General features: G+C 37.9%; 1 protein-coding gene across 1 annotated transcript; it reads left to right on the top strand.

Moving 5' to 3' along the window:
• The first annotated feature begins 480 nt into the window (after positions 1-480).
• xpo1a (exportin 1 (CRM1 homolog, yeast) a) lies at positions 481-26,411 on the top strand. Its single transcript, XM_059331708.1, has 25 exons — positions 481-1,110; positions 2,638-2,770; positions 3,709-3,810; positions 4,604-4,676; positions 4,771-4,832; positions 4,918-4,962; positions 5,057-5,238; positions 6,986-7,034; positions 7,141-7,260; positions 8,526-8,654; positions 10,595-10,753; positions 12,063-12,245; positions 12,917-13,055; positions 14,058-14,239; positions 14,734-14,890; positions 15,648-15,811; positions 16,228-16,362; positions 16,469-16,652; positions 18,454-18,560; positions 19,778-19,972; positions 20,059-20,227; positions 21,132-21,266; positions 22,222-22,381; positions 24,515-24,611; positions 25,530-26,411. Exons 2-25 carry the CDS (start codon positions 2,645-2,647, stop codon positions 25,674-25,676), a joined length of 3,201 nt encoding a protein of 1,066 aa, XP_059187691.1. The 5' UTR covers positions 481-1,110; positions 2,638-2,644; the 3' UTR covers positions 25,677-26,411.
• Positions 26,412-26,685: the final 274 nt, after the last annotated feature.

The raw sequence follows: 26,685 nt of genomic DNA, 5'->3' as shown, positions 1-26,685 counted from the left end.
ATAGCTAGTTATTATTGTTCAGAGCCTGTGTGTTACTGATTTTAAGCTATTTATTATAATATGTATATATTAAGTATTTATTGTAATAGTTATTTTTACTGTTGTTCAGGGACTGTGTTATTTAATATAATATTTATTTATTATTGTACAGGGTCTCTGTGTTACTGATTTTAAGTTATTTATTATAATATTTATTTATTATTATTCAGGGCCTTTGTGTTACTGATTTTAAGTTATTTATTATAATATTTATGTATTATTGTACAGGGCCTGTGTGTTACTGATGTTAAGTTCTTTATTATAATATTTATTTATTATTGTTCAGGGCCTGTCAGAGGTCAGACGGACCAGACACACAGAGGGAGGGAGCTTGAGCCAGATTGACAGCTCCACCCAGCCTATGACAACTTGTGACGACTGTACCGGCACAGCCAATCAGGCGCCGGGTGGGCGGGTCAATAGTCCAAATTTTACGCGGCGCGCGACGGGCCGAAACACCGAGAATGAATATCCCGGTCTCAACCGGTTTCAACCGGTCCGTGGTTGGAAGCATGAGCTTAGAGGAAGAGCACACTGGCACGCATTAAAAAAACCTCTGCTCTCCAACAGTGTGTGCGAACAGAGCCAGAAATAAAAACGAGACTCTTCTGACTTCGTGATTATGACCCGGAATACCGCTCAAAGTGTGACTCCGTGAATCTGTGTTGTTAGCTTAGCTCACGTTAGCCAGGATCATCATTGACTTTTCCATTCGCACGCTAAGTTGCTACTAGCCTGGTGGGAGTCGGCTGTAATCAGGGATAGCTACAGAAAGATGTGTTTCAGACCGACTGAAGACGGGGAACAATAAGCTGTGGCACACCGAAGAAAGCTTTTAACACATCGCCAAGAACCGATAAGTATCCAGGCGTTTTATATATTAGCGCCGCTGGTGTCACCCAGGAAAGCTAACGTTAGCCTTTTTTGCTATCGAAGGTTAGGAGCAGCCTAAACGTGTGCCATGAGATAACGTTACACCGTTTTCAGTGCTTTGAGAGGATTATTAATCAACTACAAGTCACAGCGGACATCTAAACACTTGTTTTCGACGAGGGGGACAGGACACACCAGGTAAGTTCAGCCCGATAAACAGTCACCTAACTTACCCAGCGTGGGCTAACGTTAGCCTCCATCAGTTTAAAAAGTAGTGTGGTGTTATTGTGTGGGGGTTAACGAGCGGCTCCACGGACCAGACGGGAAACAGCGCACTGTGGCCGCGGGTTGTTGCCTCCACGGTCTGCTTTACAAGCATTTTAATTCACTAGTTGTAAAACAGGGCTATCTGAGACTGTGGTGGTGGATGCGGCTCTATGAGTGTGAGCGCAGTGAGCCGGCTGGGGGCGTAGTTTCGCCCTTCACACGGTTATGATTTATTTCAATGGGTGTCATAATTGGACCACGAGGGCTGACTGTACTGACACATTTAGGCTCAACGAGAAGAACTTGTTTCTGACTAACTGCAGGACCAATTTAATATGTATTCATTATGTTATTAGTCAGGGGCTGTGTGTCACTGAATATAAGTTATTTATTATAATATTATTGTTTATTGTAATAGTTATTTATTATTTTTCAGGTTCCACGTGTTACTGAATTTGAGTTATTTTAATATTTATTTATTTATTTAATAAAATTTTATTTTTTATTGTTGAGTACCCACATGTTACTGAATTTAAGTTTTTCATTGTAGTAATTTATTATAGTAGTTTTTCTTTATTGTTCAGGGCCTGTGGGTTACTCAGTATAAGTTATTTATTATAATATTTATTTGTTGTTTATTATAATTATGTATCATTGTTCGTGGCCCACGTCTATCTGAATTTAGGTTATTGTAATTTATTTTTATTGTTCAGGGCCTGTGTGTTGCTGAATATAGGTTATGTATTTTATTAAATAATTCTTATATATTATAAATAATAATTGTTATAATAATGGAAATTTGATTATAATAGTTATTTTATTATTGTTCTTGGGGGAACATGTTACTATACTTAAGTTATTTATTGTAATGTTTATGTATTATTAAAGCTATTTTTTTATTGATAACGGCCTGTGTGTTACCAATATAAGTTATTTATTAGTATATTTATTTATTATTGAAATATAATTATTGATCCACTTATGGAGGCTGTATTTGAATGTTTTCACATTTCAAACCTCACAGCACTATCCATTGTCATATGATCAGTAAATATGTTTAAAAATGCAAGTTAAAAATTAAAAACGGGGATAAAATATTAAATATAAGTTAAATATATATTTGTTCTAGACAGGTGTACAGTAATTTAAAAAATCGACAATCTTATAAATGTGTATGCATTATTTATATATATATATATATATATATATATATATATATATATATATACACACACACTCGCACACATAAAGTAATATGCATACAGAGATGTAAAGATATATTGATGTCTATATAAAGGTAGAACTAAGTAATACTGAAAGCTGGATTCCTAACACTCTTATTGTAATATCTACCTGTAGATGTCTGTATGTTGTGTGTGTTTTCAGTCATACTTGTGTTACTGTTACCAGGTGCTGCTGTGGTTTAAATTTAAATCAATCATCCTCTCCTCCCCTCAGAAGCTCTATGCCAGCAGAAATGACGATGTTGGCGGATCACCCAGCCAGACAGCTGCTGGACTTCAGTCAGAAACTGGACATCAACCTGCTGGACAATGTCGTCAACTCCATGTACCACGACATCGGCTCGCAGGTGAGAACGATTCCTTCCCACTGAGGCCTCCCACCTCAGCTTATTCTAGAGGGGATTCACATGTAGTCAGTTCAAAGATGTGACTTTTTATCAGAAACTTGCCCCTCATGGTTTAAGTGTATTCAGTAAGAAAATTTACATGTATAATATAAAAGTCCTGTCCTCTCTAGAAACAACACAGTCAACTCGGATTTCTTCTGGGTGGTATACCTCTGTTAAAATGCCATAAATCCTCAAAGGATTTAATCATTTATTTGACGTTAATTGGGGGGTGGGGGGGAGAGGAATCTATGAAACATGTTTCGAAGTACATGCATATTGAACTATTAACCTTTTATTATAGCCTCTAGGGGTGTAAAGATACATTGATCTGGATTGATACATCAGTTCAAAGTGAAAATATTGATACATATCATCTTATCATGACTTTAGAAAATCCCACTTTATATTTATTGTATTAATAAAACATTACATAATTTAGTTATGAATCATTCATGGCTTCCCAGGGGCACAGAATTTAATGTGTTTTTTTTTTTTTACAGTATCCTGTTTGTGCAAACAATTTTTTTATAAAATTTTAAAGGGATTTTAATGAAATAAAACTTTTTTAAAGCTTTTAAATTTGGTTCTTTTTGCTGCGTTAAGTGTTTTTCACACAAATCATTCAAGGGCCATCATAAAGAAATTATCAATACAAATCTGACAGTAATTTCTGTTAAGTTTCTGGCCACAATAAGTGGTGTAATTTTGTTTATTTATTCGGTTTGTTTGAAGAAAACACATTTTTCAAACCTGTAAGCAGGTTGTGGGGCTCAGAGGTTTAACAATGCAGCTATAAGTGAAGGTCAGGTGTTGATGATGTGTAAACATAATTAAATGTGCTTGAAGTTGGCCTGTAAAAGCCAAAGATTCATGTTTGCTGTGTTGCTCTTTCGTAGCAACGAGTGGCCCAGGAAGTCCTCACCAACCTGAAGGACCATCCGGATGCCTGGACGAGGGTCGACACCATCCTGGAGTTTTCTCAGAACATGAAAACTAAAGTAAGTGTGTGTGTGTGTATGTATGTATGTGTGACACATACTGATGCTGCAGCAGAGGAAAGCACTGAACTCCCATCAGCGGTTTGTTGACAGTCTCTCAGGGAAAATGTAATAATGTGAGCTGATGTTTATCACTTTATCCACATCAGGCCGAGGCTTTCAGGGCAGCGAGGTCTGAGCATTAACTCTGCGTTAGCTCCGCCGTACTTATTGGATTTTCTCCAGCTAATGGAAGCTTACTGTGTTTAAATCTGTGGTTATCTGCAAAATTATTAATTTCTCCATTTTTTGCTGCATCTTCTGCATTTCAGAATCAGTAGTTGGTGCAGTCAAGTGTGTGTTTTCTGTTGAAGTTTTTGAGTTTCCCTTGGTATCTGTTCAGTGATGAGGGCTTTTAATGCTGCTGCTGACTACACAAAGTTCTCCCTTTTAGTGCCACTGTTGCAGCTGCCAGTGGTGTTAAAAAAACGTTTACAAATAGAGCTGCCATTTACATTAATTTACATTTAATTGTGTGTGTAAGGTTAACGACTAAGGAGGCAGCAGTAGGCAGAGAACAGACTATTGGTGGCATGCACCGTTCTTTTTGCACCATATTGAGTATTTGCATGCACGAAAACATGCTCACACATGTTTTTTGGTTTCTATGGGACATAAATTTTGTGCTGTACGAGTATGATGTGTATCACCAGACATTACATGCAAATACTATACGTTGCTGAGCCCTTGTTGGTTATAAATTAGCTCTTAATGTAAAGAATGTTTCTCTAATAAGTCTCAATTCTTCTCTCAGTATTATGCACTGCAGATTCTGGAGACAGTCATCAAAACACGCTGGAAGATTCTGCCCAGAAATCAGTGTGAAGGTCAGTTTAAATACTAGAAATTAACAGATTATAAAGAGTTTTTTTCTGTCCTAGGTGTGTTGATTGCCACTAAAACTCTTGGATACATTTTCAGGCATCAAGAAGTACGTTGTTGGTCTGATCATCAAGACGTCCTCTGATCCTGCAAACATGGAGGTGAGCTTGCATTTATATAACATACGGCACTTTGTGAACAAACTGAGCTGCTCCATACTGATGTCACTGTTTTTTTTATTTGCAGAAAGAGGGAGTGTACATTTCAAAACTCAACATGATCCTTGTACAGGTAAACAATCATTTGATAGTTTGACATGAGGTAGTAGAACGGTGACTGCCATGAGGTTATGAGGCTGCTGACACCGAGCTCTTCTCTGGTTTAGATCCTGAAGCAGGAATGGCCCAAACACTGGCCCACCTTCATTAGCGACATCGTAGGCGCCAGTCGAACCAGCGAAAGCCTCTGTCAGAACAACATGATCATCCTCAAGCTGCTCAGTGAGGAGGTTTTTGACTTCTCCAGCGGACAGATGACCCAGGTCAAAGCCAAGCACCTCAAAGACAGGTAACTGATGGCAGATGATGGTTGAAAACAAAAAAAAGCCTAAAATGATCACATTTGGGTCAGAGGGTGGATCTGTTGAGGAGCAAATTAAGTTATCAGCTGCTACAAGCTTTGTAAGCAGGTTGCATTCATAGTTTGTTAGCGGGGTTATTAGGCGTGTTTCCGTTAGGTGCTTTTCCCTCTAGTGAGCCACTATGGGTCTGGCTTAGGAGAGAGGATTCGCCCAACTTCACCAGTTCACTCAGAAAGTACCTGTCTTGGGTTGGTACTTTTCTGAGCCGCTACTAACTAGTCGACACTGATTGGATACGGTTGAGGTGGCGACTTTGGGCATGCGTGACTCATCTGCAGACGCTGAGGGGTTAACATCTCCTGCTCCTCTGACTGCAGCTTGGAGAGACTGCTGCAGGAGGACTTGGCCTTGTGAGTGCTTTGGGACGGCGCCTGCTACTCGTTAAAAAGAATAGGAACTAGTCTCCAAGTCTCCAATAACACCAAAACAAGTCGCTAGATTTGTCACTAGTTGCTTTTTTGAAAAAGAGTCATTAGAGGGGTCAGAATAGTCGCTAAATATAGCAACAATATTTAGTCTGTTGTCACATTCGAACTCCGTTGGTTAGCTGCTACAAAAGTACCTGTATGGGAACAGAGGCAGAGGGGAACTAACTAGTGGGCGGAACCAAAACACTCGCTTTCCAAAAAGCACTCAGTGGAAACACGCCTATTAACTCTCTGGAGTTCATGACGTCATGCTGTAAAAATGTCAGCAGTTTGTTTCCTGCCGTTAACTTCTCTCTAAAGTTCTGCCTTCAAACTCCATGAGGCCAGTTTGTGTTTTAATGATAGGCCAAGTAATGGCGATTATATGATCATGATAAGTGATTGCGATAAATTTCAGGTCCATTTCAGTGATCAGGTGTGAGCATATTTACTCGATCAAACATGTCTGAAATGTGCATAACAGCCAATCAGAGTCAACCTTTTCCTGCTCCACTTCTGTTTGTAAGTTGCCAGAGAAGTAAACAGACCGAATGTGGAGCTATACGCAGAGCTGAGGGCAGTGAAATAGATGTCAGCCATGACTTGGAGCAATAAACCAGGGAGGAACAGGTGAATGTTGGGAAAGAGCAAAGGAAATTACAATATATCCGCCGCTGTATTTAGAGAAAACTAACATTCACAGCATGGCAATTCACACACAATGGTGCATTCAATAGCGTAGGAACAGCTATGGTGCGTTCAAGAAAATGTGACATATGAAAACCTACAGAGAAACAAGTTATTAATGAATGCAACGTAACTCAATAAACAAGTTAATAAAACATTAGCAGCGTGGGCTTTCTATCAACAAATCTCACAATTTGTTTATTTTGGGTCTTATACCTGCAAAAACACTCGGGACTGTAGAGTAGTTCACTGTGTTATTTTATATTTGCTACATTTGTTGTACTGTTAAGTAAAAATTGTTTTTATATATTTCTATGTTCATCCTATTGAATTTGCTTTGTTATTTACTTTGTATGTTAATTAAATGTTGAACTAATCTCTAGTTCTTTTAGTTGTCAGTACAGAGGCTATAAAACTGGCAGTTTTAAAAACAACTTAAAAAATTGTGATAATTGAGATCGGACAATATGAAAAAATATATTGTGATCATTTTATTTTCCATATCGCCCATCGATAGTTCAAATATATTTAGTTTAAAAATCTCCTCATTTGATGGATTTGATTTGACTCTGTCTTTTAGCATGTGCAACGAGTTCTCCCAAATATTCCAGCTGTGCCAGTTTGTGATGGTAAGAAGTCAGTTAAATTTAGTTTTTGCAACATCTGATATTTTAATAAACACCACAATCTTTTCTCATATGCACCAACACCACCTTCTTCTTCTTCCTTGTGCAGGAAAACTCCCAGAATGCCCCTCTGGTCCACGCCACACTCGAGACTCTCCTCCGCTTTTTGAATTGGATTCCTCTAGGATACATCTTCGAGACCAAACTCATCAGCACTCTGGTCTACAAGGTAAACAAGCTTCTATACATGCAGTTTGCATTGTTTGTCTCGTTAGGAAAAACACAATGTTTGAACTATGGAAAGAAGAAGTGATATTGATTGAAGGGCTGCCAAAAAATTAAATCTTTTTTTTTTTTTTTTTTGATGGATTAGATAAGTTTCTTTCTTTTTTATTTATATTTTGTTAAAATTAAGGCTAATAAGTGCTCGGCTAAGTGAAAAATGACTTTGTTGTACAACATCATAATTGTTATGATTATGATTTGTTTGTATGATCACTTCCACCATTCAGAATCTCCTCTGTCAAAGGCGCTCTTGCAGTGTTTCTTCCTGCAGGAGCGTAACAAAGTAAGACTTACTGATCGCTCACCTTTTGTCTGGCTGCATCAGCAACTCACACATACTGTAAATCTGCTGTTTGATATCATTGTGAACTGAACATATTTGGGTCAACATTGAGTTCTGTGATTCCCATTGAATTCTTTCTTTCTTACTTTTTACGAAACTGTTTTTTTTGTAGGGGGAAAATTCATTGATAATTGATATGGTGGGTTGATAGTAGAAGTAATTTTTTGAGCTGGAATGAACTTGAACATGACTTTTTTATGTGGATTGTGCACCGATTCTTCACCACTGCAAATGCACCCAGAGAGCCACTTTCTCAAACACAAAACTACATAATATTTAACATTGTTATACATGATACAATGTAAAACACTGTCAGCCAATTCTATAAATGATAACTGAGAAAATAAAGAATAAATAGAAATAAAATAAATAACTAAATAAACATAATTACTGTTAAGTTTCAGTCAGCTGCTGACTATTCAAAAAAACATAAAAAAAAAGAATAACTTACACCATTTCTAAATCACGCTAAGCAACATTTTCTGCATTATATATTGTGTTTTTCGTAGTGGCACATATCAGATAGCACACACTGATTTTAATAGGCCAATATCAGCCGGTAATATCTGGTTACGTGCAAGACAATATATCGGTTGACTAAGTTAAAGTGGTGTCCTTATTTTGCCTTATTTTCTCCTTTATTATGTGTGTATGTACCAGGGCCAGCCTGATAACTGTAGTATTAATAAAATGTTAATTCCACTGAAGAAAACTGGCCTTTTTAATTGGTTAATTTAAATAAATGACCCACTGTGAGAATCTACATCCAGGGCTGTAAACTCCAATGTCTAACGCTCAAATAAAAAGCATAACATCGCTGCTTTCCAATACAGATTACTATACTTTTTGTTTTATTCGTGTTTCAGTTCCTGAACGTGCCCATGTTCCGTAACGTGACGTTGAAATGTTTGACGGAGATCGCCGGAGTGAGCGTCAACCAGTACGAGGAGCAGTTTGTCAACCTGTTTACCCTCACCATGTGCCAGCTCAAACAGGTACACACACACACACACACACACACACACACACACACACACACACACAATCATGCAGAGTGGTGCTCAAGTTAATTGCACTCAATATGATTACACAGAAGAACTCTTGAATGTGCCCGCTCTGTTATTAACCACACATACACTCACAGAACATGAAGTCTGCAGGCAGCACCAACTCTCAGACGGTCAGGAAGTGTGAAGCACTTTCCTGTTTGTTCACTGTTATTACAACTAGACACAAAAAACACATCTGTGGGCAGAAGGAACGTTTGATTTTAGCAAGTCAGATGAGGCGACACAGTGGAAAGCTGCAGGGGGAATCTCCAAAAACAAAAGGGCACAAGAGGAATTCTTTGCATAGTTGTTTGATCTGAGAGTCAGTGATGTTTCTCATGCTGCACAGAGGGAAAGTGACACTTCATCTGACTATATATTACATTACATTCAGCTGATAGGTGTGGTTGCTTACAGCCCTGACACGCCTTTGGAGAGTATTTTTCAACAGACTGCCTCAGGCTAAAAGATGACGAGCAACACAGACAGTGTAATATTTACTAATGGTTTTCTGAAGTAGGAATATTTTTACAATACTGTAAAGAAAATAATTTAGCGCCTAATGCAAGTTAGATCAGACTGACTAATTCTGCTTTATTAAGCAATTAAGAAAATGTATTCATGAGGCACTCTGTAAAGTGCATTGCAGGAGGAAGTGATGAAGAAGACAAAGATGCTTCGTAAAGATTTGAGGCTGCTGTAAAAACTCTGATGGTGGAATATTAGTTCTGCTGTAGCCCAGTTTGAAATAAATAAACATCAGCAGGCACAAATTAATTAAGTATGACTCATCAAATATTTAAAGTGTCTTGAAGTCTTGTATTTAATTCCGCCTCACCTGTGCTTCTGGAAACAAATCTCTTCAACCCAGATGGTCTCAGTGTATTTACATCCAGTGTACACACACACACACACACACACACACGCACACGCACACGCACACACACACTCCTCACTCCTCACCAGGTGGATGTAAACAGCTCCACCTGTCTGCAGCTGCTGGCATTGTGACAGTGGGAGAGAGAAATAATAATCCTGGTGCCTGAGATTTATCATAGATGATGTGTGTGTATATATACGTATATGTGTCGACACAATTTGTTAATTCAAACATGCAGATTCTCTGAAATCATATTGACTTTATGGCATTTCAACCAACATTTGTAAACTTTCTGATAACAGTTGGGTTTTAACTAAATGAGTGATTTGCGTCGTTTTAAAGTCCACCAGATCTCTAAATTTCAGAGTCAAACAGTGTGTGCATGCTGAAGTAGCTTTATATACGGGTCTAATGGCTCTTTTGACGCATAAACATGGGATTTAGATTTGTTTTGCATGTATTTCTTAGTTGAAATGGTTCAGATTGTGAGTGAATAAGTTGACTTTAGAAACACTCGCACGCACGCACACACACAGTCACACTCACTCACTCATACACACATACACACTCTCACACACACTCATACTCACTCACTCACTCACTCATTCTCTCTCTTACTCACACACACACTTGCATACACTCACTCACACTCATATACACACACACACACACACACACACACACTCGCACTCGGGTTTATTCCTTCTTGTTCTCACGGATCACCAGATTGTTCTGAAGCCTTCACCCCTCCTCATGTTGTTCCTCCTCTGCTGGTGCTTTTGTGGATGCTCCGTTAGTCTTAGCTCTAGTTTTAGATTAAATGTTTTCCCTGGGTGGTCTCATGGCTCGCTGGATTAACTCTGAGCCTATTTACAGTAAATTCAACATCCTCAAACAAAACAAATTGCGGCTGCAATCATGGCAGAACAATTAGGTTGAAATAAATTTTGTCTCCAAATAAATAAAGGTGAGTTTTTGAAGTGGTGTTTTTTTGTCGTGTGGTCAGATGCTGCCTTTGAACACTAACATCAGAGTGGCCTACGCCAACGGGAAGGACGACGAGCAGAACTTCATCCAGAACCTCAGCCTGTTCCTCTGCACCTTCCTCAAAGAACACGGCCAGCTCATCGAGAAGAGACCTAACCTGAGGGAGACACTCATGGAGGTAGGAGACGTTACAATCTCTGTCCGAGTAAACAAACCTCCGACTCTCAGCTGGTGGTTTTTGAGTCATTTCCGCCTCTGTGGAAAACTTGACCTCCCCCTGACTGCTCCTCCTGCCTCTCCTGTCTTCCCTCGCCTGTTTTGTCCTAATTCCACCTTTGCAGTGACAAACATCTGGAGCCGATTACAGTGGGAAGGCCTACCTTTCCTGCGGCTGTTTGTCCACTTGTTTAGGTGCTTACTTGGAGATAATTGTTCCAGGAGGAGAGGATGAGAGCAGATGAGGAGAGGGCAGAAAGAGTCGGTGGTGCAGTTTGTTCAAGGAAAGACTGTTCAGTTGGTATTTTGCTGTAGTTATACAGAGGAATACATAAAGTCATCTAATAATTGCAGGTGTAGGAAAGTAATGAAAATAAGTGTTAAAAAAGGATGATAAATTCAGGTATTTAATACATTCTCTGGTGTTCAGGAAGAAGAAAATGAGATACATTTTTTGTTGTTTTGCCATGTTATGGAACTATGCATTAATTCATGGAATCTGGTTTTGGTACCGACTCCTAATTTTTTTGGGAAAGACATAGTTTTGTAGTTTTTTTCCTGCACAACTGGATTGTAAGCATGACAATGTATAATCACATAAGTGTCAACAGGAAATTCTACAAATGCTGATGTGACAGGATGGCAAGGACCTATACTGATAAATGCTGTTGTATCTCAATTTAATGACAATAGATTCAGCAAATAAGCCGGGAAGATAAAGTTTTAAATACCTTTTTAGCACCTGTTTGAATGGTAACTTTCAATGGTAAATCATGAAGCAGTGGAAGTTGTTGTTGTTACAGATGAGTTACTTTATTCTAATGTAGTTTACACGTAAGTTACTCTTCTGTTAATGCACACTGACCATTGGTAATGTTCTGATGTCACTGCTTTTGCTGCAGGAGACAAAAATACCCATTTTGACCATGATTTAGTAAATCTGTCCATTAGTAGGTGGAGTGAAAAAGTAATTTTTTCCATTGCATAAATCTCGTGAACTATCTGCCCATTCCTCATTTGTGGGCAGTTCAGAAAGAAGCCAAAGCCTTGTGATTCTTTTTACATATCATTCAGGACTCCAAATAATCAGTGAAGTGGAAGTGAAGTTTAAAGTCAAGTGAAGTTTGTCTGTATCATGCTATTAGTTCAGAACCACACAAAAATAGTAATTTATGTGTTTAAGCCAGATATTTAGTGAAATATTTTTAACTAGTGTGAAAGTTGGAGCCAGGTGTCATCCCCACTTCTGAGTGTGTGTCGTCTGCCCTCAGGCGCTGCACTACATGCTGCTGGTGTCAGAGGTGGAGGAGACAGAGATCTTTAAGATCTGTCTGGAGTACTGGAACCACCTGGCTGCAGAGCTCTACAGGGAGAGTCCGTTCTCCACATCCAGCACCCCGCTGCTGTCAGACGTCCCGCCACGCAGACACCTCTACCTGCCGGTCCTGTCGCAGGTAGGCTGTCCACACACACGCACACACACACAGTGATAACTTTACCACTATAAACAATTTAGCATCAGGGTTATAAAATGACAGAAAAAAAGGTGAAAAATGCAATCTGATGACTATTAACTCATCATCAGATTTCTTATTCCGTCAAACAAAAAATAAAACTTTAACCATCACAGAAGACCAAAAAAGCAACAAAAGCTCTCATTTAAGAAGCAGAATATTTGGCATTTTTTGCAGAATCATCATATAATCATTATATTATGATTGACAATTTCAACCTTTCATATAAACCAGTTATGGAGTTATAGTTTAGCTTTTAATTTTCACAAATTGACAATTTGAATTTAATTTGTGTCTTTAATTATTTAAATTTGTGTTAATTTCTCTATTTATTTAATATTTAATTTTCCATATTTTTATTAACTTTTATATATTTTTTATTTTACATTTTTTAATGTTTGCATTCATTTTTAAATTGTATTTATTTGTTCTGCATCTCTATTTAGTATCTCAAACTTATTATCTATGCACTGTTATATTTTACAAATATTTTGGTTAATCTACTTGCATATTAATTTATTTTTCCAGTAATTTTTATGTTTATTTTGTTAGCCTCTGTCCTCAGTCTCAGACTCTCTCATCCACTATCTCCCTCCTCTCCTGTCTGTCAGGTGCGTCTGCTGATGGTGAGCCGCATGGCCAAACCCGAGGAGGTGCTGGTGGTGGAGAACGACCAGGGCGAGGTGGTCCGCGAGTTCATGAAGGACACGGATGCCATCAACCTTTACAAGAACATGAGAGAGACTCTCGGTGAGTTAACGCACGGCTGTGGTTCTGTCAGCAATATTGTGGCATTTCTGCTCACAACAGCAACAAGTTCTGCAGCTACTTGTAAAGCTATAGTTAAAATATAAAACTAATTGAAAGTTGCCAGAAAAAATTGTTTAGCTTGTGAGTTACTAATTGTAAGCTGTGATATTTTATAGTGGAATTTGTGTCCCTATTTGCACAGTGTTTGCAAGTGTTTACAATTACATTTTGTTTTCATTTTATGCAGCAGTTTTTGTTTTATAATGAAGTTTTAATTCCAAGTTTTGAGTAATTTGTTGCTGCACTTAAAAGGTTTGCAATTAAATTGTAATTCCTGTTATATTCAAGGATTTTGCCAGATTATTTTAATAAATCAGCACATTTCTATGCATTTGTTTTACATTTTGTTTGGAAAGCAAAGTCAAGCCTGATGTTGCTTTACAGTAAACAGTTGGTCCTCGTCTTTTCCATTTTTCCATTAAGCCTATTAATTAAACACTGGTATCAGGACTGAAAAAGTTGGACACACACACTTGTGTTACTTATCAACCTGGTTGAGGGCTTTTAAATGTAAACTGCACAACTCTCTCAGGAACTCTCTGCTAAATTTGAACTTGGATGATAAAAAAATAATTTAAATTGTCTGGTTTATTTCTCTCTTATTTAGACTCACACAAACACACACTCATGCAAACTCAGACAAACACACACACACACACGCACAGTGATAATTTTACCACTAAAACTGATTCATGAGACAACTGTATTTATCAAGCTGACGTGTTACACATCTTTCAGTCTTTGTTTTTTCCTGAGTGTGACACCAACTGTTCATCATTTCTTCACACTGCTGTCACTGAGTCAGAGGGAGGAATTTATATGTTTTACAGTTTATTAATGGAAACCAAGAATATTAGAAAGGTGTCACACAGAAGAAGGAAGCTTAGATGAGCAGCTGCTGAGTCTCCTCTCTAACTCCTCTGTCTCTCTGTACCCCTGCAGTGTATCTGACCCATCTGGACTATGCCGACACGGAACGCATCATGACGGAGAAGCTGCACAACCAGGTGAACGGCACAGAGTGGTCATGGAGGAACCTGAACATGCTCTGCTGGGCCATCGGCTCCATCAGCGGGGCCATGCACGAGGAGGACGAGAAGAGGTTCCTGGTCACCGTCATCAAGGTGGGACACACACACACACGCACTCACACATACACACTCTCAGACTGATACACACTCACACACGCACACTCTCATTCATACACACACATTCACTCACTCACTCTCACACACTGTTGTTATTATTAACAGTGTGTGTGTGTGTTAACGGAGTGTGCTTCTTATTAACGGAGTGTGCTTCTTATTAGAAGAAGAAGAAGATTACTTTATTAATCCCACAGTGGGGAAATTCAACCTCTGCATTTAACCCATCCTTTTTTCCACACAAGTGAACACACCATACAAGGAGCAATGGGCAGCAGATTACTGCGTCCGGAAGCAGTGCCTTTAGGTGCCTTGCTCAAGGGCACTTCAGTCCTTCACCTGTCAGTACCGGGTTTTGAACTGGCGACTCTCCAGTTACAAGCCCGATTCCTAACCTCTAGGCCACGGACTGCCCGTGGTTGACTGAATGTCGGTGTGCTGTTATTAACGGATTGTGTGTGTTGTGTTCTCAGGACCTACTCGGCCTCTGTGAGCAGAAAAGAGGGAAAGACAACAAGGCCATCATTGCGTCCAACATCATGTACATTGTGGGCCAGTACCCTCGCTTCCTCCGAGCTCACTGGAAGTTCCTCAAGACCGTCGTCAACAAGCTGTTTGAGTTCATGCATGGTGAGGAAAAACACACATGAGATCCGATCCTGACTGGAAGTGCCTGTTTATTACAGAGGGAATAATTTGATTTCTTTATTGCTTCAAATATAGTTTACATCTTTATTCTTATGCGTTTTTCAAAACAAAATAAAACCTGAATTTTCATCTTAGTATAGCTATTTGTTTCCAGATAAAAAAATATCAATTAAATTAAGTTAAATCTAAATTTTACTTATAGTGACTCAGGCTCAATATCCAGTAAAAATCTTTCAGTGCAGTGTCTAACTTTCAGTACCAAACCAAGATTGAACTCTTTTTAGATTTAAAAAAGAAAAATATAAACTTCTTATATACAAAACTTATTCATTTCATAGAAAAAAAAAATTCTAAAATGTTGTTGAAACAGAAGCAGGCGAAAAACCAAAAACACTTTACCAAACATAAAATGTTTTCCATACTCCATACTTTAGTTTGGTATCAGATTACAAATATTGTAAAATTCTACAAAAGTTCCCTTTGAAAACACATCAGTGTACATTCGTGTTGTCAAGTTTTGGTGCAATATAACTTCCTCTAAACCTTTAAATAAAAAAAGCCTTTAAGTCATAAATGCATTTTCTTTACATTCTGAAACCTAAATCTGTGATGTGTGATTCTGATGTTTAGAGCCAAAAAGAAAGAAGACTGCTTGAAATGATTGAGAAGATTCAGAACTCCTGTTTCCTTGACTTCTGATTAACTCCTATAATCTTCTTCTTCCTCCTCTTCATCACAGAGACCCATGACGGCGTGCAGGACATGGCGTGCGACACCTTCATCAAGATCGCCCAGAAGTGCCGGCGTCACTTTGTGCAGGTTCAGGTGGGCGAAGTGATGCCTTTCATTGACGAGATCCTCAACAACATCAACACCATCATCTGTGACCTGCAGCCGCAGCAGGTCGGTCCTGGAGCTGTCACATAATGAATAAATAAACATGCCATTAAATGTATGAAAAAATGTATGTTGAAAATGCATGTAGGCATTAATTAATTGATTAAATGTGACATAAATTGATATTTCTGTTTTAATTTACTTCCTTATTTAAATTCGGATTAATCTCCCTATTTATTCAGTTGCCTATTTAATTAATGTTTGCTTTTATTTATTTATTTATTTTTCTTTTTTTTTACAAAAAATTGTGTGTGTATTTTTAATTTTTTTAACAATATATAAGTTGTCATTAATGTGTTTTTACTTAAAGAGAAAAATTTTACTATTTGCATGACTTTCTGTGATAACATGTTTAAATATAGCATTTTCCCCCCATTTCTGTTAAATATCCAAGTCATATAAATGCTCTCTGGTCTCTGCAGGTCCACACGTTTTACGAGGCCGTTGGCTACATGATCGGAGCTCAGACGGATCAGGCCGTTCAGGAGCTTTTGATAGAGAAATACATGCTGCTGCCCAACCAGGTGTGGGACAGCATCATCCAGCAGGCCACAAAGGTGACAATTGATCTCTTATAATCCACAAAGATCACTTTAATTCTGTTAAATGTGACCTACTTTTGAAAACTGTTACCTGTGCTTATTTGTGGCCTCTGTGCTGCAGAACGTGGACATCCTGAAGGATGCGGAGACGGTGCGTCAGCTGGGCAGCATCCTGAAGACGAACGTCCGAGCCTGTAAAGCCGTGGGTCATCCCTTCGTTGTGCAGCTGGGACGGATCTACCTGGACATGCTCAACGTCTACAAGTGTCTGAGTGAAAATATCTCCTCGGCTGTCCAGACCAACGGTCAGTCTTTATTGGACAACGTGATTCTTGAGGCTCTTTTCTATAATGAGTTTAGATTGATGTCTTAGATTGAATTTAAAGCTCACAACAAATAGTCATGGAAAAAGTTATTAAACCCTTTTCTTCAATTTCTTGTTCATTTTAATGCCTGATACAACTAAAGGTACATTTGTTTGGACAAATATAATGATAACAAAAATAACTCATAAGAGTTAAATTTAAGAGCTGATATCTAGACATTTTCCATGTTTTTTTTTACCATAACCACATCATTATCAAATAGAATTGGGGAAAAATGCCATTTATTTTATTTCTTAAAAAAAAAAAAAATGATTTAATATAATTCGTTTTTGTATTATTTATTTTAATTAATTTATATTTTCATTTTTTGGTTGACATTGTTAAACCACCATGAAACTGCTCAATTAATTAAGTAAAATTAAATTGCATTGGACAAATTCATTGAATATATTAATTTTCAATAAACAATTGTGCACTTTCATCATGCAAGTATTAAAGGATTAATTACATTATTTAACACCTAATGTTGCAGGTTTTGCAGGTAAAAAATGAAAAGCCAAAGTACGGTATGCATTTTGTACCACCTTGTCATTTGCAAGTTCTTTCATCATTTCAAGTGTTAATTTGTAAAAGAGAAATGTTCCTATGTGTACACAGCTTTAGCCATTTAGGTTTCTTGCTATTTTTAAATGCACTGTTTTCGTTTTTACTCGTTTTCAGCCGCACCAGGCAGCTGTGTTTAATGAGGAAAGCTGTAAAAACTGCACTGCACACAGTTTCCTCTGCAGCACAAGACTAACTGGTGAACATAGAGGAGCATTTAGTGCCTGAAGAGTTGGTTGAAAAAAAGTATTCAGATCCTTTACTGCAGTAAAAATACTAATACCACAATGTGAAATTACTCCAATATAAGTCAAAGCCCTGCATTCCAAACCTACTGAAGTAAAAGTACAAAAGTATCAAAAATAAAAGTACTCGTCATGCAGAATGGACCCACTCAGATTGTTTTATATAAACAGAAATGTACAAAAGTTTAGGGCAAGTGTAGGGGGGGAAAAGCTGTAAAATTAGAATGCTTTCAGAAATATAAATGTAAATAGATTATTTTTATCAATTAACAAAATGCAAAGTGAGTGAACAGAAGAAAAATCTAAATCCAATCAGTGTTTCAAGGCAATGAGTGGTCACACCAAATACCAAGACTGCACAGTACTGTACATTCTATAGATACTATAGGAGAATAATATTGACTCATTTATGTAAGCAGTGTTTTAATTTTCTCATTGTAGCGCTAATTTTAACTACTGAATATACTGCTATTTGGCTGAATAAAAAAAAAAGATTTAAAAAGAATAATGTTTTTTATGTTAAATCTCCACCTGAAAAGTAACAAAAGCTGGCAGCTAAATGTAGTGGAGTAAAAAGTACAAAGTACCGCTAAAATTTAGTGAAGTAGAAGTATTTACCGGTAGTTAAATAGAATGGAAATACTCAAGTAGAATACAGGTACCTTCAAGTACAGAACTTGAGGAAATGTAATTAGTGACATTCCAAGACTGATAAAAAGTTGGTTGAAACAAAAAAACGAGCAAAATCGGACAAAACACACTCCAAATACTGTTCTTGTCGCTCTGTAACTGCTGCATGTATAAATCTGTAACGGTTGCTAACAAACTCACTCACAAACTCTTCAGGTGATATGTGGATGTTGTGTTCACAGTTTATTTTTTGCAGTTTTAGCTTGTGCAGGTTTGAATGACTCCTTTAATCTGTGCTGCAGGAGAGATGGTGACCAAGCAGCCTCTGATCCGGAGCATGAGGACGGTGAAGAGGGAGACGCTGAAGCTGATCTCCGGCTGGGTCAGTCGCTCCAATGACCCTCAGATGGTGAGACACACTTTTTATTTTTTTCCCGGATGATTATGTAATGGAAGAGGAAAGAGTTTTGTGTGTTATATTTAAATCTGTGTTTGTAATGAGGGTTATTTTTAGCTGTTGAGCTGCACACAAAGCTTCCTCTGTTTTCTGTTGCTACAGCAAATGGAAAACTGGACTTAATATTTTTTAATTATGTCCAGCTCCATCTGGAAACAACAGCAATGAAATAAAAAATGTTTTCAGTTCAATGACCTGCACCGTAAACCTAAACACCAACTAAATTGTCTTTTTAACTATTAACCACCTGGGGATTTAAATGTGTTTTCTTTGAAAGATCGCCCCAAAATCCATCTTTTATCTTAGAAAGAAACCGTAAAGAAAGGCATTTTCATCAGAATTTGAACTTTCAGACATTCTTTGAATTGATCATAGGTTAGAAAAAGCGACCAAATTGAAGCTTAAAATGTTGATATTTGTGTCAGAATATCTCTATTCTACATGTGTCATTTAAAATAAAACGTTTGCACTAACCAGATCCTGTTAAAAACATTCAATTCTGCTCCTCAGAGACAATGTAAAGACATGATTGATTCTGATTGATTCACTGAAAATCTGTTTACTCGGAGCAGAGAGGAGAGGACAGGATGGGCCTTTTTGTGTCATTTTAGGAATTTTCGTCTTATTGGTGATTTTACTTTTTTTTTTTAATTTAATTTTATGGGTTTTTTTTACAACATTCGTCACACTTGGAAAACGTATATATAAAAAAATCCATTTTATTCCAATTTTTTTTTTTAAATATTCAGAAATTCAACTTCTTTCTAACTGTGTTATTCTGCACAAAGACATGTTTGAGTTGTTCTGATTGTGCTGATTCCATAGAGCTGCGGGACTTATAGATTTATATAGATTTTATATATTGCAGTGAAATACAAGGACACAGAGGAAAATGTAAAAAAGGGCAAAAAAATGCCCTGAAACTGCTTGTTGGGGTTTGGAGGGTTAATGAGCAGGTACCAACTTGTAAACATGTGTTTTAACAAGGTTTAACAAGGTTGGACTAAATCAAGTTAAAATCAATTTAATATGTAGTAAAGTGGTATTTAAATGTTGTAAAAGGCCACAATATAGCTCTTATTTCGCACCATCTAATGAGGATTTTTATTTTAGAAATTACAAATGCAGACGGTCTTCTGAATTGTTGATGTTTGTGTTCTGTGGTCCAGGTTGGGGAGAACTTCGTGCCCCCCCTGCTGGAGGCGGTTCTCATCGACTACCAGAGGAACGTCCCCGCTGCCCGGGAGCCTGAGGTCCTCAGCACCATGGCAACCATCGTCAACAAGCTGGGCGTCCACATCACGGGAGAGATCCCCAAGATCTTCGACGCCGTCTTCGAGTGCACTTTGAACATGATCAACAAGGTTTGAGTCATTTAATCATTACTGGATAAAACATTAAAATGACAGCTTCAGAGTTTGACTCCTTGTTTACTTCTTGTGCCGTTTAGGACTTTGAAGAATTCCCAGAACACAGAACCCATTTCTTCTACCTCCTCCAAGCCGCCACCTCCCAGTGCTTCCCAGCCTTCCTGTCCATCGCCCCAGCTCAGTTCAAACTCATCCTGGACTCCATCATCTGGGCCTTCAAGCACACCATGAGGAACGTGGCCGACACAGGTCAGAACCGGATTCAACTTATCTCGTCAGATAAAGAGTTAACACAAATATATAAAAAACCTAGACAAGTTTTAACGTTCATTTATCACTGGTGTAGATCCTAAGCAATTTGTATTCTTCAGTTGTAAAAATATGCCGCTTATATACGACATTAAAAAAATGTTTTCAACTAAAATGTCAACTATATGTAGGCCTGTCACGATAATTACTATATCGACTTATCTTTCAACATATAAAAATGGACACATTCCTTGGGAAAAAAACTATATTTCCCAAGCAGCCATTCCAGCTGTTTGTATGTTATTTTAACAATAAATTAAACTACTTTATTCACACAGTATATAGTGCAGCATATTGATGTAGATTTATATGATGGCAATAGACAAAATGCTCTTGTGAGTTTCAGCTGGAATGTTTTTATCTTCAGTGTTTCGGTTTGGCTCTTTCTTTCTGGCTTTTACAAACAAAGCTCATCTTAAGTTTGGAGCTGATGAAGGCCTTTTCACACAAGACAAACAAAAAAAAAGTCCAATAAGAGACCTGATGGATCAGTCGATCAATATCCATGACACACAAACACATTATGACATCTGAGAAAATCTGTTGGATCGTATGAGAGAAAGTAATCATTTTATTAGTTGTCTTGTTTTTATTGATATCTGAAATCTAAGTCCAGATTATTATTAGTAATTCCATTGTTAGAAATCATGTTAAAACTCAGCAGGTAGTCAGTTGTTCTTTCTCTGTCCTGTAGGCAATACATCTTTGAAAGCTCTGATTTAGGTTAAGTTGAAACACAGAATAATGTCATGAGCTGATACATGTGTCAGTGGAGTGCATATATTTGGGAGCAGTGTCTGTGTTTCTCTGCTGGTTCTGATGATTGTCTCTGTGTCTCCTGCAGGTCTGCAGATCCTCTACACGCTCCTGCAGAACGTGTCAGGGGAGGAGGCCGCAGCACAGAGCTTCTACCAGACGTACTTCTGTGACATCCTGCAGCACATCTTCTCTGTGGTCACCGACACGTCTCACACTGCAGGTACACACACACACACACACACACACACACACACACACACACACACACACACACACACACACACACACACACACGTGATGTAGCGGCAGCTGGGACCTCCTCCTCTTTAAAGTCCCAAAACTCAAAATATGCAGCTATATCCACCTCCAAAAAGTTAGTGTTTTTTCTTAACCAGATTGCCAGAAATTCACAATTTTTATCATAGGAAGAAACTGTAAAAGCTGGCATTATTGTCAGAACGGTCCTTAAACGGATCATAGGTTACCAATGGTTCCATTAGAAAAAGTGACCAAATCAAAGCTTAAAATGTTGATATTTGTGTCAGAATGTGTCATTTTTAAATAAAGCATTAGCACTAACCAGATCCTGTTAAAAACATTCAATTCTGCTCCTCAGAGACACTGTGAACACATGATTGATTCTGCTGAGACCAACGGTCACGTGACAAATATTCACTGAAAATCTGTTTACACAGAGCAGAGAGGAGAGGACAGGAGAGGCTGTTTACACAGAGCAGAGGGGAGAGGACAGGAGAGGCTATTTACACAGAGCAGAGAGGAGAGGACAGGAGAGGCTGCAAACATGGAAAAAAACAATTAGACTTTTTTCCCCAATAGTAATGACACTTGTGGGCACTTGGAAAAGTGTTTATATATAAATTCCATTTTATTCTAACTGTGCTTTTTTGCACAAAGACATGTTTGAGTTGTTCTGATTGTGCTTATTCCACAGAGCTGCAGGACTTATAGATTTATAGAGATTTTATATGTTGCAGTGAAACACAAGGACACAGAGAAGAGAATGTAAAAAGAGCAACAACAAAAAAATGCCCTGAAATTGCTTGTTGGTGTTCATAAGCATTACTATGTAAATGAGCATATATTGTCTTCCGTGATGTCAGGTGTTTACACACTGATCCCTTAAATAACAAAGTAACCGTGCCTCCTGTCTGCAGGTCTGACGATGCACGCCACCATCCTGGCCTACATGTTTAACCTGGTGGAGGAGGGGAAGGTCAGCGTGGCTCTGAGCGCCGCCAGTCCAGCCAACAACCAGGCGCACGTCCAGGAGTACATCGCCAACCTGCTGAAGACCGCCTTCCCCCACCTGCAGGAGTGAGTAGCTGCTTCCTCTCCGTATGAACCACAGCAGCGTTACATGAACTGTGTGTGTGTTAATGTGTGCCGTGCCTTTTACACAAATATCTTCATTCCACCAAAATGCATTAAGCTTTTTCTTTTTTTAAACTTTATCGCAGGAGTAAGTAGACCTTTACATTTAGTTACATATCATCTTCATACTTGTAGCATTCCTGCAAAATGTCTGTTTTATAGTGAGTAACTAATAGTTTTAAACTTATAATAGATAATAAAATAATAACAATTAGAGGTGTGAATAAGCGTACCGTCCCCATGATATGATATTTTCCCGATACTTGAGTCACAATACGGTATTATTGCTATTTTAATCATTTTGCGATATGGTGAGTATTGCGATACAATATATTGATATTATTGCATTTTGTGTCCACAAAATTAAATTCAATCAAGAATTGTTTTGACTTGAAAATTCTCAGTCTATTCATCTCACTTCAGTCTTTTTATTTCTCCACAATGAGAGTCAAACCCACAGACTGACCAACAAAGTATTCAGTCAAACTGAACTGAACTGATATCAAACATGTATGGACGACAACAACTGCAGCATTTTATCAAACTTTCACAAACGACAAGCTTCACTGCTCTACATGTTTCTGAATGAAAGGTGAACTTTGCAGCGTTATTTCAACAACTTTTCAACACGATATCCTGACTCATGGTGCCTATAGATTCCTTACATCTTCTAGTTTCATATGATACCAGGATATTCATAGAAGCCCGCCATGGCCTCTGGGGGGGAAAAAACGGAAGTTATTATTGCCTCAAATTATCGCCATACTACGTTGTATCGATTTTTTCCTGGACCTCTAATAACAATGTTGGAAAAATAAGAAAGAAAAGAGAGAAAAAGACAGTGGATTAGTAAACTGATGCATACCTACATACATCTACACAGACATTAATAATGAAGAAGAAAATGCAGTCATGGAACAAACTATTAGGCCATTGTTTTCTTCAATTTCTTGTTAATTTTAATGCCTGAAACAACTAATGGTACATTTTTTTGGACAAATAAAACGATATTAGAAATATCTCATAAGAGTTTAATTTAAGAGCTGATATTTAGTTATTTTCCATGGTTTTCTTGATAATGACAAAAAATCATTATCAAGAAAACCATGGAAAATGTCTAGATATCAGGTCTTAACAACAAAAATAGCTGATAAGTTTAATTTAGCATTATATTTGTCCAAGCACCTGTACCTTAAGTTGTACCAGGCATTAAAATAAACAAGAAATTGAAGAAAAAGTCTAATAATAAAGTCTAGTGGTCTGATAATATTTTCCACGACTGAAATATCTAAAACTTTTTCTTTTTTATACTTTATTGCATGAGTAAATGTACCTTTACATTTATTTACATACCATATTCTTCATACTTGTAGCATTCCGGCAGAATGTATATGTTTTATAGTGAGTAATGAATAATTTTAAACTTAGAATAAACAAAGTAAATAAGATAATAATAATAATAATAGTAATAAGGTTGTAAAACTAAGAAAGAACAGAGAGAAATGAGTAGATTAGTTAAATGATGCACAAACATATAAACACTTGCATAATCAGTTATTCCATAAATATTTACCTACATAGTGGATAAAAAAGTGACTAATTCCGATGGGACTCATGTTGAATCCAATGAATTTCAGTTTTAAATGTTCTTGATTTCTGATTCTATAGATTATTCTTCCCATTCCTAAAATTCTGTCTAATTCTCCATTTATACTGTGAGATGCTGAGAATAACAAAGTTTGATTCAAGTGTAACAGTCTTTAGTCCTAAAACCGGTAAATTAATGACTCAGCACTTCTGAACTCTGGATTTCATCCTCAGATTTAAGAGAATACTTCTACTTGGTATTCTTTCATTTCTGCACAAAATATAGCCGAGATGTTTGTATTGACTGGTTCAGATTTTTTTGTCACCAGAGAAAACCCAACATAAAGCAGGACTAAAGGAGGTTAATTTAAAGGTGGAAGCAGCTGCAGGGCTTTGAGAATGTGTCTCTGTTATTTTGTCCACCTTGTAAAAGTTGTTCAGCTGCTCCCAAACTGTAAACGCTTACTGACCTGTTCCTCCTGTCTTCAGTGCCCAGGTGAAGGTGTTTGTAACGGGTCTGTTCAGCCTGAATCAGGACATCCCGGCCTTCAAGGAGCACCTGAGGGACTTCCTGGTGCAGATAAAGGTGAGAGACGAGATTCAGAGCTCAGATCAAAATAAATACAGTGATTAATTAATTTATTATTTATTCAAATCCTAAAAAAAAAAAAGTCAATCGAGAATAATGATTTGAAAATGTATTCAATTTTTTTACTTTGATTTGTCTTCAGAGGACACAAGAGCAATTTTTTTTAAAGTGAAGCTTGAGAGTTAACAAAAAAGTTAAAAAAATACATATTTTTTCAAAGTTCTTTAAATACTGGCATTAGGGAAACAAAAAGGGTTAAAATTCTGACGAAGAAATACATTTTTCTTAATGATCAGAACTGATGCAGACTGAAAAAAAAGTGGAAAATAACATGGATATATAATTTTATTGCAGTTTTTTACACATGTATTTGTTCTCTCAGGACATAACAAAGTCTCAACTAAACTATTATTCAATTTTTTTCCTTTTATACAGAACATTAGACATAAGCAACTTTTTTAAAATTGAGGCTCAAGGGTTAACAAAAGTTTAAAAAATACAGATTTTTTAAAAAGTTCTTTAAATACTGGCATTAGGAAAACAAAAAGGGTTAAAATTCTGACAAATAATAAATAATTCTTAGTTATGATCAGACCTGAAAATAACAATAATATATAGTTTTATTGCCGTTTTTTTACACATGTATTTGTTCTCTGAGGACACAACAAAAACCTCAACTCTTTAGCTCCGTTACTCTCTTCCCTTCAGTACATGCTGAGGTTTGTAAACCCACAAAGACATTAGTGTGTTTTCTAATCTGATGGGACGTCTCTGAGAGCTGCAGCCTGCATCACATTATTCTGACTTGTGAGTGGAGCCTGTGTGGAAAGTGTGAGCGCTGCAGGTCTCCCTCTGTGGGGAAACGCTCGCCTACAGCAGAGCCTCTGCTGAGTTTGTGTCTGTGTGGTCCTGTAGGAGTTTGCTGGCGAGGACACGACGGACCTGTTCCTGGAGGAGAGGGAGACGGCTCTGCGCCAGGCCCAGGAGGAGAAACACAAGCTGCAGATGTCAGTGCCCGGCATCCTGAACCCGCACGAGCTGCCGGAGGAGATGTGCGACTGAATCGGTGGCGAACGGCGTGTACAGAAACGACTCTGAAGGGGGAACGGGGCGACAGAGCAAAGGACGCTTCCTGTTGATGAATTGTTTTCTTTTCAAGTGTGTTTGTGTGCGAGTGTGTGTGTGTGTGTGTGTGTGTGTGTGTGTGTGTGTGTTTGAAAAGAGAATGAGGGGCCGGAGGAAGGACCCCAGCACTCGGTTGTATGTCGACCAAATCAATGTCAATATGTAAATGAGAATCGTCACCTGACCCCCTCGACCCCGGCGTGGATTCTGTTGTTTTTTTTCCTACAAACTTATTTTATACAAATATTTTTTTTTGTGTAACATGCCATCTTTTGTTAATTCTTTTGCTAATTAAAGCTTTATGTTTGGCCATACATACGGTTCTTTTCCACCTGCATGAAGTTGAAAGAATTCTTTTTAATCCCCCTCACCTCCTCTCCTCTTTGTTAATATGTAATATATAATGTGGAAACACTTGCGATGGTTAGTTGACGGACAGTTGCTCTGGTTTCTGAAGTGCCATGTGCATGGTGCAGGACGAATGTGATGCTCAAGGGGTAGACGTGTGTGTGTACTTCCTTGCTTCCTTTGTTTGTCTTGTTTTTGGTTTGTCAGTGTGTTTATTGTTTTTCTTTCCCTCCGGCTCTGCTGAGGAGTCGGAGCTTCAGTTGGACCGCTCTGCGTTTTTGGATGAGAAGGAAAGCTGTGTGCATATCATCCTGTTTGTAAAGCTGTCTTAGTACTCTGAGAATATAAAGTTGGCTATTTTTACAAAAAAAAAGTGTGTGTGACTCAGATTCTTCCCTGAAGGTTGTGGAAAGTCTGGAAAAGACGAGGAATGTCACAGCTCAGCTTCCAGGACCTGAAGGGTTATGAAAATGACATTTATTCTAAAAGGGATTTTGGAAATGTTGACGTTCAGCTCTGCTGTTGGAAGGAGTAGTTTTGTTTTTAAGGAAATGGTTCCAAAACCGGAGGCGCAGCAGAGGAGTCGCACCTGACCGGA

The sequence above is a fragment of the Centropristis striata genome, chromosome 1, assembly GCF_030273125.1.
Source record: "Centropristis striata isolate RG_2023a ecotype Rhode Island chromosome 1, C.striata_1.0, whole genome shotgun sequence".
NCBI classification, from domain to species: domain Eukaryota; kingdom Metazoa; phylum Chordata; class Actinopteri; order Perciformes; family Serranidae; genus Centropristis; species Centropristis striata.
This window is presented reverse-complemented; position numbering and strand designations above follow the sequence as displayed.